Genomic DNA, 15,438 nt, shown 5'->3' on the forward strand with positions numbered 1-15,438 from the left:
CTGATGATTGGTCCGCCTCCCAGGCCTGACCCTGTTGGAGTTCCTAGGAGGAGGAACCAGAGCCCCTGACGCGGGGGTGCCAGAGCCCTCTGCACACCCCAGCCCTGGCGTCCCGTGTGTCCCCGGGTTCCCCCAGCCCTGACGTCCCGTGTGTCCCGGGTTCCCCCAGCCACAGTCCCGTGTGTCCCCGGGTTCCCCCAGCCCTGGCGTCCCATGTGTCCCCGGGTTCCCCCAGCCCTGGCGTCCCGTGTGTCCCGGGTTCCCCCAGCCCTGGCGTCCCGTGTGTCCCTGGGTTCCCTCAGCCCTGGCGTCCCGTGTGTTCCAGGTTCCCTCAGCCCCAGTGTCCCCTGAGTCTCTTCTTCACTGTCAACCCTGGTGTCTCCCGTGTCCCTGCCCCACCCTCGTCCCTGGTGTCCCCCATCACCCCATCCCCTCACTTCCTGGGCTCCTGAGGGTCCCGTCTTGTGGGCCTCGTTCATGGAACCAGGACGGGGCAGGTGGAGGCCTCTGGGGAGTTTGTCCAGAGAATGGATGAGGAGCAGGGTCGTGAGCAGGAGTGGTCTGGGCCACCCCTGCCTGTGCCCTGGGGATGCTGCCTGGAAGGAGTTCAGGTGGATATGGCCTCGGTGTGCAGCGTCAGCCCCAAACCAGGCTGGTCCCAGGCAGGGTGGGGGCAGGGTGAGCGCTGGAGTGGCCCTGTGTTGGCAGTCGGGGGACAGGTAGGGGGTCCTGGGGCTCAGAAGGGGAGGAGGTGGGCTGGAGGCCTCAGTGACCAGCAGGCCCAGGGGAGTTGGGAGGTGGGGTGGACAGACCTGCAGGGACAGTGTCAGTGCTGGATGGACGGAGAGCACAGGGAGCTGGGACCGGGGGTGAGACCGTGGGGAACTGGGGCCGGGGGTGAGACCATGGGGAGCTGGGACCTGGGAGTGAGACCGTGGGGAGCTGGGACCGGGGGTGAGACCATGGGGAGCTGGGGCTAGGGTGAGACCATGGGGAGCTGGGACCCGGGGTGAGACCGTGGGGAGCTGGGACCGGGGGTGAGACCGTGGGGAGCTGGGACCGGGGGTGAGACCATGGGGAGCTGGGGCTAGGGTGAGACCGTGGGGAGCTGGGACCGGGGGTGAGACCATGGGGAGCTGGGGCTAGGGTGAGACCGTGGGGAGCTGGGACCGGGGGTGATACCATGGGGAGCTGGGACCCGGGGTGAGACCGTGGGGAGCTGGGACCCGGGGTGAGACCGTGGGGAGCTGGGACCAGGGGTGAGACCGTGGAGAGCTGGGGCCTGGGGCTGGGGTGAGTCCGTGGGGAGCTGGGCTGGGGCTGGGGTGAGTCCGTGGGGAGCTGGGCTGGGGCTGGGGTGAGTCCGTGGGGAGCTGGGCTGGGGCTGGGGTGAGTCCGTGGGGAGCTGGGCTGGGGCTGGGGTGAGTCCGTGGGGAGCTGGGCTGGGGCTGGGGTGAGTCCGTGGGGAGCTGGGCTGGGGCTGGGGTGAGTCCGTGGGGAGCTGGGCTGGGTCTCCTGAGGTCACACCCGCACTCTCGTCTGCTCCTCCCTCTGCGGATGAAACTCAGATTCCACGATAATGAGGCACCCGCAGACCAGGGGACCTGCACAGACAGCCCAGATGTGGACATTGAGGACTCACAGGAGGACTTGAGTCTCATACGGGGAGTGGGAGTGATGGAACAGGAGCACCCTCATCTCGGACAAACACCGCCGCTTTCAGTTCCAGCTCCCTTTCCAGCCTCCTGCATTTCAAGGACATCACTTCTCTTCTAACTATAAGCAGCCAAAAAGCAGACAAGGCAGGCGGAGCACAGGGCAGGTGGGGAGAAAGTCTCTTGGGTAACTGCCAAACTTCGCCCTCATACACTGGGCCTTAATAACACCTTCCTTTCCCTTCAGGTGCACTAAGACAAGGGAAGCTGAAAGCAGACGGGGTATGCCATATGCCTGCAGCTGCAGGAAGTTGTATGGGAACAGACACACAACTATCCCTCCCAGAGAAGCGCAATGAAGAGTCACATAAGCACTCCAAGTCTCTGATAAGCTCTCCTGCCCTCAATCCTTAAAAACTCTTAGTGTCTGAGAGCGTGTGGCTCTGACCTAACTCAGCCAGCCGCCCCTCTCCGGTCTGCTTAAAACAAACCTGTCCCTGTTGACTGTGAGGCCGCCCTTCGTGTTTCGCTCCTCTTTCTTTAATTCTTACAGGGAGCAGGGCCCCTTGCTGGCTGAGGACACTCGGTGCTGTCCCCTCTCAAGGCTGTTTCCTCATCTGACAAGGGGGTCTCTTGTGAGCCCCCCACCAAGTGAGTCGAGGAGGGCTGGCCCCACCCCCGTGGATTCGGAGTCCGTAGGAGAGATGACACCTGTCATGTTCCCACCTCATGGGCTCATTCCCGTCTCTTGGAGGGTGGCCCATGGTCATGAGTTCCCATCCCGTGTCCCTCTTGGGGAAACAGGTTTTGGGGCAACTGGTCTCGTAGCATGGGGCAGCCAGGCCGCCTGGGTGCAGCTGTGCCTGAAGGCCTCCTGGCACCGGGACAGGGCAGCTGATCCCACCAGCGGGAAGGTGGTGCGTTCCGGTGCTGGGATCCACCAGCTGACAGGCGGAGCTGCGAGCCTCCAGTGCTCAGCCCTCGGCGGGGCCTGCCTGGCAGCCCCACACACAGAGGGCGTCAGGGTGGCGGGGGCACGTGTTACATGGGGGCCCTGGGTCTGAGTCACCCACTTCCTCCGTATCTGGATGGGAGGGCGCAGCGCCCCTCCTCCACGCCGTCCTGATCTGGAAGGATAAATGGGGAGGGGAAAGCCTGCTGGGTAGAAGGAACAGCGAGCGGCCAGGGTAAGTCCCCACTCTCAGAGACCCCGACATCAGCGTCGCCTGGAGCAGAGTGGCCCAGCCTCAGACTCAGAGCACCAAGACCCAGGCCCCCCCCATGCCAGCTCCATTCTTCACCCCATAATCTGCAGCCCCCAGCCCTGCCCCGTGAGCCCCGGCCAGGCCCACGATGCCCCTCCTTGCTCCCCAGATGCTGAACCTGCTGCTGCTGGCGCTGCCCGTCCTGGTGAGCCCGGCCCACGCGGCCCCTGGTGAGTCCCAGCCGGGGTCCACCCTGCCCCTCACCACATTCCACAGGCCAGGGCCTGGGTGGGTTCTGGGGAGGCCGGGCTGGCCCCCACACAGGGAAGGGCTGGGCCCAGGCGGGGGCTGCTTCCTGGTCCTGAACTGGCTCCTGCCCCAGCCCCAGGCCAGGCCCTCCAGCGAGTGGGCATCGTCGGGGGGCAGGAGGCCTCCAGGAGCAAGTGGCCCTGGCAGGTGAGCCTGAGACTCCACGACCAGTACTGGATGCACTTCTGTGGGGGCTCCCTCATCCACCCCCAGTGGGTGCTGACCGCGGCACACTGCGTGGGACCGTGAGTCTCCCGGGGCCTGGTGGGGTGGGCGAGGGCCGGATGTGTGCCCTGGCTCCCGGGTGCTCCTGGAGGCTGCCCAGGGCCCTGAATGGGAGCCTCCGCTGGCCAGGGACGTCAAGGATCTGGCCGACCTCAGGGTGCAGCTGCGAGAGCAGCACCTCTACTACCAGGACCAGCTGCTGCCGGTCAGCAGGATCATCGTGCACCCGCAGTTCTACGCTGTCCAGATCGGGGCGGACATTGCCCTGCTGGAGCTAGAGGAGCCCGTGAACGTCTCCAGCCATGTCCACACGGTCACCCTGCCCCCTGCCTTGGAGACCTTCCCCCCGGGGACGCCGTGCTGGGTCACCGGCTGGGGCGACGTGGACAATGATGGTGGGTCCGGGGACAGCGGGAGGCTGGGCCAGGTGGGCACCAGGTCACAGTCACGGGCCAGCCCCTGGGGTGATGGGTCCCTCGGGGCAGCTCAGGGAGGGGATTCTGGAGGCCAGGATGAATGCAGCAGGCGGTGGCGAGAGGCAGCTGGTGCCCTGAGCAGAGATGGTGAGGCCAGCAGGCCTGGGCGCCCCCCAACCGCAGGGCTTGGGCAAGTCCCTTGGCACCTCCGTGCCTCGGTTTCCCCTAGCCTGAAAGGGTGCATCGAAAGTTCGTACGTCGCGGACTTGCTATGTGGGGAGGGAAATCACAAGGGGGGTCTTGCTGGAAGGAGAGAGACGGGTGCTGGGATGAGACCCTCCTGCCCTCCCTCCCTGTGCCACGGTCAGCTCAGGGGCCTGGGACTCGAGGTGGTGGCAGGTGCTGTGGGGCCTGGACGAAGCTCACTCTGACCCTCCATGAGGCACATTTTCACTTCTAGTAGGTCTTGTCCCCATTTTATCCACAATTCAGAGCAAAGCTTTGGGGCCTGAGCAGTGGCCCTGGGCTGTGACCTCGGGGTCACTCAGAGGGGGCCAGAGCCACAGTCCTGCTCTTCCACCCCACACACAGGCGAAGCTGAGCCCAGGGCCCTGTGTTCCCCTCCACCGTGGGTCTGACCGTGGACCGTGGGCCCAGCCCAGACCAAAGTCAGCTGAGCCCAGGGGGAGACAGGGGCCAGGCCCTGCACTCCTTTGCCATGGAGCCCAGCCTGGCAACCTCCAGGGACCTCCCCTCCCTTCCCCAGATGGGGCTTGAATGAGGCTGGGACCCAGGACCAGCCTCAGGGGAGGGGCCCGGCCCGCACTCGCCGCCCTTCCCCGGGGCCGCAGGCACAGAACGGTGCTGGCCACGTGGCACTGTCTCCCCGGCCCATGACTCGGCCGCCAAGTCCACGCTGCAGCAGCCATCCGGCCCCAGGCCCGGCTCCACCTGCCGCTCTGCCCACAGTGCGCCTGCCGCCGCCGTACCCGCTGAAGGAGGTGGAAGTCCCCATAGTGGAAAACCAGCTTTGCGATGCGGAGTATCACACCGGCCTCCACACGGGGGACAGCTTTCGAATCGTCCGCGACGACATGCTGTGTGCGGGGAGCGAAAAGCACGACTCCTGCCAGGTGGGTCCTCGCGTCCCCCACCCCGATCCCCGGAGCCTGGCCGGCGAGCCCTGACCCCTGCCCTTCGCAGGGCGACTCCGGAGGGCCCCTGGTCTGCAAGGTGAATGGCACCTGGCTGCAGGCGGGCGTGGTCAGCTGGGGCGAGGGCTGTGCCCTGCCCAACCGGCCCGGCATCTACACCCGCGTCACCTACTACTTGGATTGGATCCACCGCTACGTCCCCGAGAAGCCCTGAGCCAGGCCTGTGTCACCCGGGTCAGCGGAGGGCCAGCCCCTCCTGTCCAAACCACCACTGCTTCCGACGCAGGTGGCAACTGCCCCCCACACCTTCCCCCATCCTGAGCCCCCTCACCCACCCTGAGCCCCTCCTCCATCCTGAGCCCCTCCTCCATCCTGAGCCCCCTCCCCTACCCTGAGCCCCTCCCCTTTCTTGAGTCCCCCAATCCTGAGCCTCCTCCCCCATCCTAAGCCCCTCCCCCATCCTGAGCCTCCTCCCCTACCCTGAGCCCACCCCCAGCCCCCCCTGCCCCTCCAGCCCTCCCCCGCCCAGGTAGCAGGTGGTGAGCGCCAATCCTCCTGAGTGCTGACTCTGTGGTGAGCACCAATCCTCCTGAGTGCTGACTCTCATTAAAGTGCATGATGAAAAGCAGGTGTGGCCGTCACTGTGTTTCTGGCCGTGGGTGTCACGTGGGAGGAGGGGTCCAGGCGTGGCCTGGGGCAGCTACGGGAGCTGCAGGGTCCTGGTCCCCAAGGCACTGTGGAGCGGGGCCTCCTCAGCAGCCCTGGTCGGTGAGTCATGGCTCCCGGTTTGGAGGAGAAGCAATTAATTTCGGTGTCCTCGCGGCAGAGGGAGGCGATTTCTCCCTCAAACACGGAAGCCTGCCGCGGCCGCACTGAGGGTGTAAATCCTCGGCTTCCCGTCTGGGTCTTGGTGTCCTGTGAGTCGCACAGATCGGGGGCTGCAAGGGAGGGACTCTGAATGCTGCGAGGGCAGAGCAGGGTCCAGCGGGGTCCGGCTGGGCAGGGACGTGGCTCGGAGGACTTGGGAATGGCACTGATCACTGTCCCCCACCTGTCTTAGAAAGCCCAGGGAGCGGGGCCGGGCGCTGTGGCTCAAGCCTGTAATCCCAGCACTTTGGGAGGCCGAGACGGGCGGATCACGAGGTCAGGAGATCGAGACCATCTGGCTAACACGGTGAAATCCCGTCTCTACTAAAAAAAAATATATAAAAAACTAGCCGGGCGAGGTGGCGGGTGCCTGTAGTCCTAGCTACTCGGGAGGCTGAGGCAGGAGAATGGCGCAAACCCGGGAGGCGGAGCTTGCAGTGAGCTGAGATCCGGCCACTGCACTCCAGCCCTCGCAACAGAGCGAGGCTCCGTCTCCAAAAAAAAAAAAAAAAAAGAAAGCCCAGGGAGCCAGGGCAGTGTGGGAGGCCCAGGAGCCCCCTGGGAATTGGTGGGTACAGCTGGACCCTGGACCCCGGACCCCAGCTGAGGGTGCCCTGGGACGCGGGCAGTGGCCACGTCCCCTGAGGCCCTGGGCTGTGTCCGGCAGGTCTCACCCTGGGTTTAGAGCAACCGGCAACCTGGCCTGGGGCTCCCCGCTTTCTCCCAGGAAGGGAAGTGTGAGGAGCGTAGGAGGCAGCCACGTCCCCGGGAAAGAAAGGGCAGTGCCCTACCCGTTCACACCCCGGAGCCTTTCCCCACTGCCTTGGAGCGCGGTGACTCCCCCGGCCGGGGTGCCCCTACCTGCTCTGCTCTGCCCCACTCCGGAAAGACCAGGGACGTGGGAGAAAGTGTAAACCCGGATGTGGTTTCTGCACGGAGGCTCAGAGCCTGGGTTTGCCCTGAAGCCCTTGCCCTGTGGGGATCCACCCCACCCTCACCCCCGGGAGTGACAGGCAGGGCAGGCGAGGGCAGGTGGGAGGGTGAAGGCCGGTCCCCCAGCCACTCACCTGCAGAAACTTCCGCGGAGGAGCTGGGAGCCCCCCCCCGCACCATACCCTCCCTTTTGGCCTTCCACCTCTTCTCTGCCCTGCAGAGGTCCTGGAAACACAGGGGCAGAGCAGGAAGCCCCAGGTTTGGGGGACCCAGGGGAGCTGATGCCGGAACCACACATTGACCTGCAGCCTGGGGTCTGGGCGCTGAGTCTGCCCGGTCCAGGTGCAGAATGAACAGGGCGGGAGGAGGGACGGGGCCGCTCTGGGCGTCACCTGCCCCTCAGAGCACTGCTCTCCCTGCCCACACTGGCATGGCCCTTAGAGGAAGCGGCCCAGGAAGCCACACCATGTGGAGGCTCGGCCTCTTGCTGCCGTCCACTCCCGTCTTGCCCTGCATGGCAGTGTCTGAGCTCTGGGACCCGACGCCTGGTACAGGAGGGAGTCGGGGCAGGACCCTAAACCTAACCACTGCCCTGGGAGGCCAGGGCCCAGGGACACGGAGGCCCCGGCACAGGAGGGGCGTGCAGTGTGCGGGCCTGGGTCCCCCAAGCCCCCACCCACCGCGCCTCCACCTCCGGTGAGTTTCTTGCCTCGGTTTCCTCATCTGGAAGCTGGCATTGAAGCAGCACCCATGAGTATCCCCCCCAGAGGACGGGAGACGCACGTCCACGCGGAGCCTGGACCATGAATGTTCTCAGCGTCTCTACTACCATAGCCGAAATGTGGAGGCCTCCAACAGGAGGTGGCTGAGCAAACCGTGCCTGCTGCAGCTCGGAACGCAAATCCACCCCACAGAGACGCCGCACACTCCGCCCTTTCTCAGCTCTTTAATCAGACAGAGACGCAGTGAGGCCCTGCCCTCCCTTCCCCGGCACCTTCCCCACCCCAGCATCAGGGAGGTCCTGGGTGCTGAGGAGCCAGAGAAGTCGGGCTCAAGCTGGTGGCCTGCAGCGGAGGCCGAAGCGGAGATCGCCGGGAGAAGGAAGGTCCTGGTCCCTCCTCAGCTGACCCAGATGGGAGCCCAGCCCGGCCTGCTCAGGGCAATTCCCCGACTTGCTTCAGGATCCAGGGCACGTAGGTCTGGACGCGGGCGTAGACGCCGGGAAAGTCCCGCAGGGCGCAGCCGTAGCCCCAGCTGACCACCCCCACCAGGCGCCAGGACCCTTGCACCCTGCAGACCAGAGGGCCGCCGGAGTCGCCCTGACGAAGGGAAGGAAAGGCGTCACCGCTGAGCTCTGCGGTGGGAGCAGGGCGGGTAGGCAGGGCGGGCCCGGGGCACTCACGTAGCAGGAGTCACGGCCCTCGCTGCCGGCACACAGCATATCATCCAGGATGAGCTGCCGGTCGCCAGTGAGCCCCGAGGCTTTGCGGTACTGCTGGTCACAGACGGCGTTCTCCAGCACCTGCACGCTCACCTGCTGCAGGCGGTAGGGCGGCGGCAGCGACTCTAGGGGGAGAGGTGACCCGGGCTGGCACAGCGGAGACGCCCCTGCCATCTACCCAGCAGCCCCAGTGCCTCCCCTGGGTGGGAGCGAAAGTGGCTCCCCTGCTGCGAAAGGCCCCTCGTCCCTGGGTCTCAGGCTCCCGGCCTGAGCATGGTGTGTGGGACCCCAGGAGGTGTGAGGGCTCCTGTCTCCCTCCAAACTCCCAGGGCTCACAGTTGGACGGACCAGAGAAAAGCGGAGGGATGAGTTTTTCTGGGTTTTTTTTTTCCCCCTCCAAAAAATGCCTTTTGGTTTTGAGTTGTTTTCGTTTGTGGTGGGTTTCTTCCTTTTTTTTTTTTTCCTTTTTAGAGATGGGATCTTGCTATACTGGCCAGGCTGGCCTCAAACTCCTGGGCTCAAGCAATCCCCTTGCCTCTGCCTCCCAAAGTGCTGGGATTACAGGTGTGAGCCACCATGCCCCCCCCAAAAAAAAGAGTAAAAGCCTTTCTTAAGTAGAAAAAAGTGGGAAGAATTTTCCCCTCTGAATATTGAGTCTGGGGCTTGGTCTGGCCATCGGCAGTCACGGGACCCCCGAGTCTCCGGGCCCGGGCAGCACAGAGCTGTAGGTAGAGCAGCCGGAGGTGCTAGCACAGTCGTGAGCAGCTCCGTTTCTTCCCTTTCTAGAACTCACCCCCCCCGCCCCGCCCCCCCGAGCCCTGGAATGAGGCGTTTTGGGCCCACAGCTGAGTCCTTCCCCAGCCCCCACACAACACGCACCGAACATCTCGATCGCGCCCCAGCCGGTCACCCAGCACTTGTCCCTCGGGGTGAGCTCCAGCAAGACCGGGGAGAGCTTGACCGTCCTGATGTCAGCGGCACAGATTACGGGCTTCGCCAGCTGAAGCAGGGCCACGTCCGCACCCAGCCCCGCGGTGACGTATTTGGGGTGGACGATGATCCGGCTGACGTTCAGCAGACCCCGGCCCCCGTACAGATACACGTCCCCGGCGTGGATCCGGTAGGTGGACGGGTCGGTGTCCTTCCTGGGGGAGGACGGACCCGGGCTGCTCAGGGGGCCTGGTCTGCGGCGGCCCCACTCCCACCTCCCCTCGCTGGGGTCCCCCGCCCGGGACTCACCGGTAAATGCAGTGGGCGGCAGTCAGCACCCACTGGGGGTGGATGAGGGAGCCCCCGCAGATGTGCACCCAGGAGGCCCAGTGGTAGCTATAGATCCTCAGGCTGACCTGCCACGGCCACTTCCCCTGGGGGGCGTTGTGGCCCCCCACGATGCCCACCAGGTCATTCTCGGGAACGGGCACTGGGAGCACCGGGAGGAGGTCAGGGAACCCGGCCTCTGCCACCCGAGCCTCACCCCGCACCTGCCCTCGGGCAGAAGCCGGTCTGTGCACGTGTGCCCTGGATCCTGGGGTCAGGGGTGGCAGAGCCCCTGGGAAGGGAGGGCTGTGTGGGGTCGGGACTCACCTGGGCTCCCCGCGCTACAGCTCCCCAGGGAGGAGACGGCCAGGAACAGCAGCAGCAGCATCTGCGGGGAGAGGGCGTGGGGTGTGGGCTGGGGGCTCAGACCCGGGATCGGGGGTGGGGGCCAGGAGCCACCCGCAGGCATCAGGGAGGGGATGATGCCCTTACCGTGCGGGCACTCGGCAGCTCTCTCCCCCAGCCCCTCGGAGCCCCTTTATCCTCAACCGCAGGAAGTGGGCAGCTGCCTGGTCAGTCCTCTCCTCAGAGGAGGGGCGGCGGGGGAGTGGCCTCTCGTTCAGCCACTGGGTCGCTGTTCCCACCGGCATCGCCAGCCAGAGTAGAGCCAGCAGGGTTAGGGGAGAGAAGGGTGTCTCAGCTGCGACTGCAGAAGCACCAACAGGTTCCCGCACTGCGGGCGAGGCAGGTCAAATAGCGTCCCCACCTTGAGCCGCCCCTGACGATGCTCAGAGTCAGGTGGCCAAGATTGCTCGATGCCCAGGGCAGGTGGTGACAATGTTGACAACGTGGGCAGAGTCCCTGCCCTGGGGCTGCACAGTGGGCTCCCAGCTTCTAGAACCACTGCCCACAGGCAGATCAGTTCACAGAGACCGAAAGCAGTGGGGCTTCACCAAGGCCTGGGCCCATGACCTGAGGCCAAATCATCACTGCACGGGTGGAAACGGGGCCCAGTGGAGCCAAGTGCTGGCCATGGAATCCAGCACCCGGGACCCCATGGCCAACCCCAGGCTCTGTCATCCCAGGTCCACACAGCGGCCCAACCCTGGGCCCAGCTGTCCTCCGCTGGTGGCCGGGCAGACAGTTCTCTTCCTCACAGAGACACTGTGCCCCTGGCCCATTGGAACGTCCTGGCAGGTGCATTGTGGACACCACTGCCGGGGGCTGGAGGGGCCCCTCCCCAGACTCCACGCAGGGCTCCATAATGGAATTCGCCCCAACTCTGGGTAGGCCGAGCAGCTCAGCCAGTGGTAGCAGAGTCTCCTCCTCCTGGCTGGAGCCCCCAGCTCGCCGCCAGCCCCACCCTCCGTCCCCTTCCTCATCCACCAGGAACAAGCCTCTCCTTGGTGACTCAGGAAAGCACTTCCAACCCCAGCTCAGGCCCTTGCCCGCTGAGCTCCCAGCTCTCAGTGGCCTCTGGGTGGCTGGTGATGCCAGTGGTGACAGTGACTGAGTCCTCGGGGCTGGCTGTGCCTTGGGAACCACAAGGAAGGTGGCCGGGGAGACAGCACACCCAGGCCTGGAGCCGCCTCCAGCCAGGGAGTGGGGGGGCAGGCCCTGAGCTCTGCTTCGGGGGTCCCAGGCCAGGCTGTCCTGTCTGTCCTCAGCCCTGCCCGTCCAGGGGTCCTGGGCAGACGGCACTGGAGTGGACAGAGGGAGCCAGAGGGCCCGGAGCGGGGCATGGGATTGCCAGGGTGCTTGGCTCTGGGGCAGCCCACGCTGGGCGTGGCGGAGTGTGGGTGGGTGGAGTGGCCAGGAGCTGCTGGGATTTAGGACTGGGAGTCTGAACCTGGGAGGCTTTGGGACAGCCCAGGCAGGGCTGAGCCCCACGGCCAATCAGAGAACACTTTGCTTCCCAGGCCTGGAAAGAGCCAGGAGGCACCTGGAGAAAGAGCCCAGGAGAGACCTGGAGGGAGGGCAAGACGTCCCAGGCTCTTCCTCCAGGGCCAGTGGGCAGCGGCCCTCGGGGGAGACGGAGAATGGAGACGGCAAGGCTGACATCCTCACACCCCCACCTCGGCCTGGGGCTCACTCCTGGGAAGGCCACCACGGCACAGCAAGGGACACAGGGCAGGACGAGGGCCAGCTCTTGAAACACCCTGTGTCCTGCTTTCTGTGCTGACCACGGAGGTGTGGGCCCATCCCTCACAGACGGTCCTGGCTGCGGCTGTTGGGCAATGGCACCTGGGAACAGGATACCTGTTTCTCCTGATAGGGTCAGGACTAGACCACCATGAGAGCGTTTGGTGATAGGATCAGAGGAAGGACTGGGGGCCGTGCAACCGTTAAGACTGGGGTCAGAGGCCCTGGCCAATGATAGGGTCAAGTTCAGGCCTGCGGCCAGGGTGCCCGAGTCCAGGGACATCATTAGGCAAAGGATGTGGCTGCTTCAGGCCAGTGTTGCAAAAGTGTTGGGCTGGAGAAAAGACCAGGCAGAGGGTCCCAGCTCAGGGGCCCAGGGGCCTCAGAACAGAGTGTGCAGAGCCCGAGGTCACTGGGACCTGGGAGATGAAGGGCTCATGACCACGATTCTTCCATGTCCCAAGGTCACTCAGCCTTTGTGTACAAATGGAACCCTGGTGTCCATCAGTCTGGCTTCCCTGGTGTGGAGTCAGCTCTCACAGACCTGCAACGCCCTGCACACCTGCTTCCCGGGGTCCTGGGAAGACGCTTCCTGGGCACAGGGTGGAGTCTGCTCCTCGTCCCGGGCGTCTGCTGGTCTTCCCCTGGCACCCTGCATGCCGGGTGCCCGCTGCTCACACTGGGCACTCCTTTGTGACGAGGCCACTGAGCTGCACTTCCTGGGTTGGGAGACCATTTCCCAAAGGCGTTTTAATGGAGTTTGTGATGAGCTTAAAACCCACATCGATATGACTTGAAAAACCAGAAAACATTATCTTCTTCCAATGTGAAATAGTTTTTAAGGTAAAAGACCTCGGCCAAAATACGTTTTTGAAGTAGAAGTTCTGCATAATTCTATACCCTGCAGTCCCCGCTCTCGCCGCCCGCCGTCACTTCCCCGGCGTACACACGTGTGTTCACGAGAGACAGCTGTGCAGTGACGGTGCTGTGAACACTTCCCTCCCTGCTGACGACCTGCAGGAGAAACGTCGTGCTTAATGGCATGTCGTACCCGGCTGTATGGATTTAGGGAAACTTATTTCACTCGTTCTCCATGGACATTTAGGCAGTCTCCAATAATTTGCTGTTATAAACCATAATGGGAGGGGCCGGGCACGGTGGCTCACGCCTGTAATCCCAGCACTTTGGGAGGTCAAGGTGGGTAGATCACGAGGCCAGGAGTTCGAGACCAGCCTGGCCAACAGAGCAAAATCCCATCTCTACCAAAGCATAAAAAAAAAAAAATTAGCCAAGTGTGGTGGCACACACCTGTCATCCCAGCTACTCGGGAGACAGAGGCAGAAGAATTGCTTGAACCCAGGAGACAGAGGTTGCAGTAAGCCCAGATCGCACCACTGCACTCCAGCCTGGGCAACAAAGCGAGACTCTGTCTCGAAATAATAATAGTAATAATATGAATGTTCTTGCATGTACAGAAGATGTATGCTTGTCCCAGTTAATTACGCACAATGCATAATGCTCAGTCAGGTGTATCTGAGTCCAAAATGATACCCAAACTGAGATCACTGAGCCATTGAGATCCACCCACTTACCCATCCGCCCATCCATCCATCCACTCACCCATCCAGCCGTCCACTTACCATCTATCCGCCAACTTACCCATCCATTCACCCACCTTCCTAACCACACACCCACTCACCCATCCACCCATCTATCCACTCAACCATGTACCCATTCATCCACTCACCCATCCAGCCATACACTCATCCATCTATCCACCAACTCACCCATCCATTCACCCATCCTCCTATCCACTCATCCATCCACCAACTCATCCATCCATTCACTCATCCTTTCAACCACACACCCACTCACCCTTCCACCCATCTACCCACCCATCTATCCACTCAACCATGCACCCATCTGCCCACTTACCCATCCAGCCATCCATTCATCCATCCATCCACCAACTTGCCCATCCGTTCACCTGCCCTCCCAACCACACACCCACTCACCCATCCACCCATCTATCCATTCACTCAAACTTGCACCCATCCATCCACTCACCCATCCAGCCGTCCACTCATCCATCCATACACCAACTCACCCATCTGTTCACCCATCCTCTCAACCACACACACAATCACCCATCCACCCATCTACCCACCTATCCATCCACTCACTCACCAATCCACCCACTCACTCATCCACACATTCATTCACTCACCCACTCATCCGTCCACTTTTTTTTTTTTTTTTTTTTTTTGAGACAGACTCTCACTCTGTGTCCCAGGCTCGAGTGCAGTGGTGTGATCTTGGCTCACTGCAACCTCCGCCTCCTGGGTTCAAGTGATTCTCATCCCTCAGCCTCCCAAATAGCTGGGACCACAGGTGTGTGCCACCATGCCCGGCAAATTTTTGTAATTTTAGTAGAGTCGAGGTTTCACCATGTTGGCCAGACTGATCTCGAACTCCTGACCTCAAGTGATCTGCCCACCTTGGCCTCCCAAAGTGCTGAGATTCCAGGCATGAGCCACCGCACCCGGCCTCCATCCATCTGTTCTTCTATCCCTCGATCCACCCACCCATCCATCCATTCTCCGATCTTCCCATCCCTCCCTCTCTCCTCTAACTAGTCACTCATTATGACTTATTCACATACTTCACCGTCTATTCCAATTATCTGGACGAGACACGCCACCCCAGCCCTTCCCAGTCGTGCTTCTCTTGGGGTGAGTTGAGGGGAGAGGTGTGGGTCCAGAGCTGGGGGAGGACTTCTCCAAGTGTGTGCAGGCCAGCCTTGCTCAGCCCCATCCCACCCAAATTCCCCGGGGACAGAGCTGGGGGCTGGTGATTTAGAAGGATGAACCCCGCCCAATAGCAGAGTCTGAAATGATTAAATGTCTTTCCTCACAGTGAAAATAACTTTATTGTTCCCTTTATGTGCACAGCGCAAGTTTGCTATCACTGCTCTAACGATGCAGTGAGATGCAAGGGTTTCCGGGCTTCTCCCGCAGGTGCAATCGGTTTTTCCGACTGGCACCGCCCTCTGTCCAGCCTGCAGGCTCAGCCTTGCAACCAAGCCACACCTGACACCTCCGGGGACCACTCAGGCTTCCCTTCCTGGCTAAACCTCACTGACACCCAGGGGAGCAGCCTCTTGTTCTCCTGTGGACTCTTCTGTCTATGACACGACCTCCTGCTGCATTTCAAATCCCTGTCACACACCCATCACCTCCAGGTCCTGAGATTGGGGTAGGACAAGGTTATTCCCCTATAGTCCAGGACATGCCACCTAGTGACATCGGTAGAACGAATGAATAAATGAATGGCATGAATGAATGAGATCTTGAAAATGACTCTGAATTGTGTGTGAACCTGCCAATACCCTTGCTTGTGGGGTACACGGCATGTAAAACGCAATAGGGGTGAGGTGCAGTGGGCTGTAATCCCAGCACTTTGGGAGGCTGAGGTGGGTGAAGCACCTGAGGTCAGGTGTTGGAGACCAGCCTGGCCAACATGGTGAAACCCCGTCTCTACTAAAAATACAAAAATGAGCCAGGTGTGGTGTTGGGCGCCTGTAATCCCAGATACTCAGGAGGCACTGCACTCCAGCGTGGGCGACAGAACGAGACTCCGTAAAACAGCAACAAAAAACCACGATAGGGAGTGATGGCCCCAAGCTTGGAGGAGAGGCTCTGAGCCTCTCACCCACCCGAACTCCACCTGCCCAAGCCAGGCCTGCTCCGTTCCCCCAGCACTCAGGGATTCCAAACGGGAGAGCTGGACCACCCCCTCTGCAGCCCCAAAGACCACTCTGACTGCCAGCCTGTT

The 15,438-nt window shown here is 62.5% G+C and overlaps 1 protein-coding gene across 2 annotated transcripts; it reads left to right on the forward strand.

The window, feature by feature from the left end:
* The first annotated feature begins 2,769 nt into the window (after positions 1-2,769).
* LOC100425930 (tryptase beta-2) lies at positions 2,770-5,592 on the forward strand. Of its 2 annotated transcripts, XM_077985309.1 has the most exons (6): positions 2,770-2,842; positions 3,030-3,090; positions 3,243-3,414; positions 3,524-3,789; positions 4,780-4,943; positions 5,014-5,592. In XM_077985309.1, the coding sequence occupies exons 2-6, from the start codon at positions 3,030-3,032 to the stop codon at positions 5,176-5,178; spliced, it is 828 nt and encodes a 275-aa protein (XP_077841435.1). In that variant the 5' UTR covers positions 2,770-2,842; the 3' UTR covers positions 5,179-5,592. The 2 variants fall into 2 exon arrangements, with proteins under 2 accessions (XP_077841435.1, XP_014980749.3); XM_015125263.3 differs by lacking the exon at positions 2,770-2,842 and having other exon boundaries at positions 2,877-3,090.
* The last annotated feature ends 9,846 nt before the right edge of the window (positions 5,593-15,438 follow it).

Source organism: Macaca mulatta, chromosome 20 (genome assembly GCF_049350105.2).
Source record: "Macaca mulatta isolate MMU2019108-1 chromosome 20, T2T-MMU8v2.0, whole genome shotgun sequence".
In the NCBI taxonomy this organism is placed as follows: Eukaryota; Metazoa; Chordata; class Mammalia; order Primates; family Cercopithecidae; genus Macaca; species Macaca mulatta.

Excerpts from the sequence above, each read along its gene's own strand:
- LOC100425930 (XM_015125263.3), top strand. The coding sequence starts at position 3,009 with ATGCCCCTCCTTGCTCCCCAGATGCTGAACCTGCTGCTGCTGGCGCTG. Across the intron at positions 3,091-3,242 it reads CCCGGCCCACGCGGCCCCTG|CCCCAGGCCAGGCCCTCCAG; the intron begins GTGAGTCCCAGC and ends CTCCTGCCCCAG. Across the intron at positions 3,790-4,779 it reads GGGCGACGTGGACAATGATG|TGCGCCTGCCGCCGCCGTAC; the intron begins GTGGGTCCGGGG and ends CTCTGCCCACAG.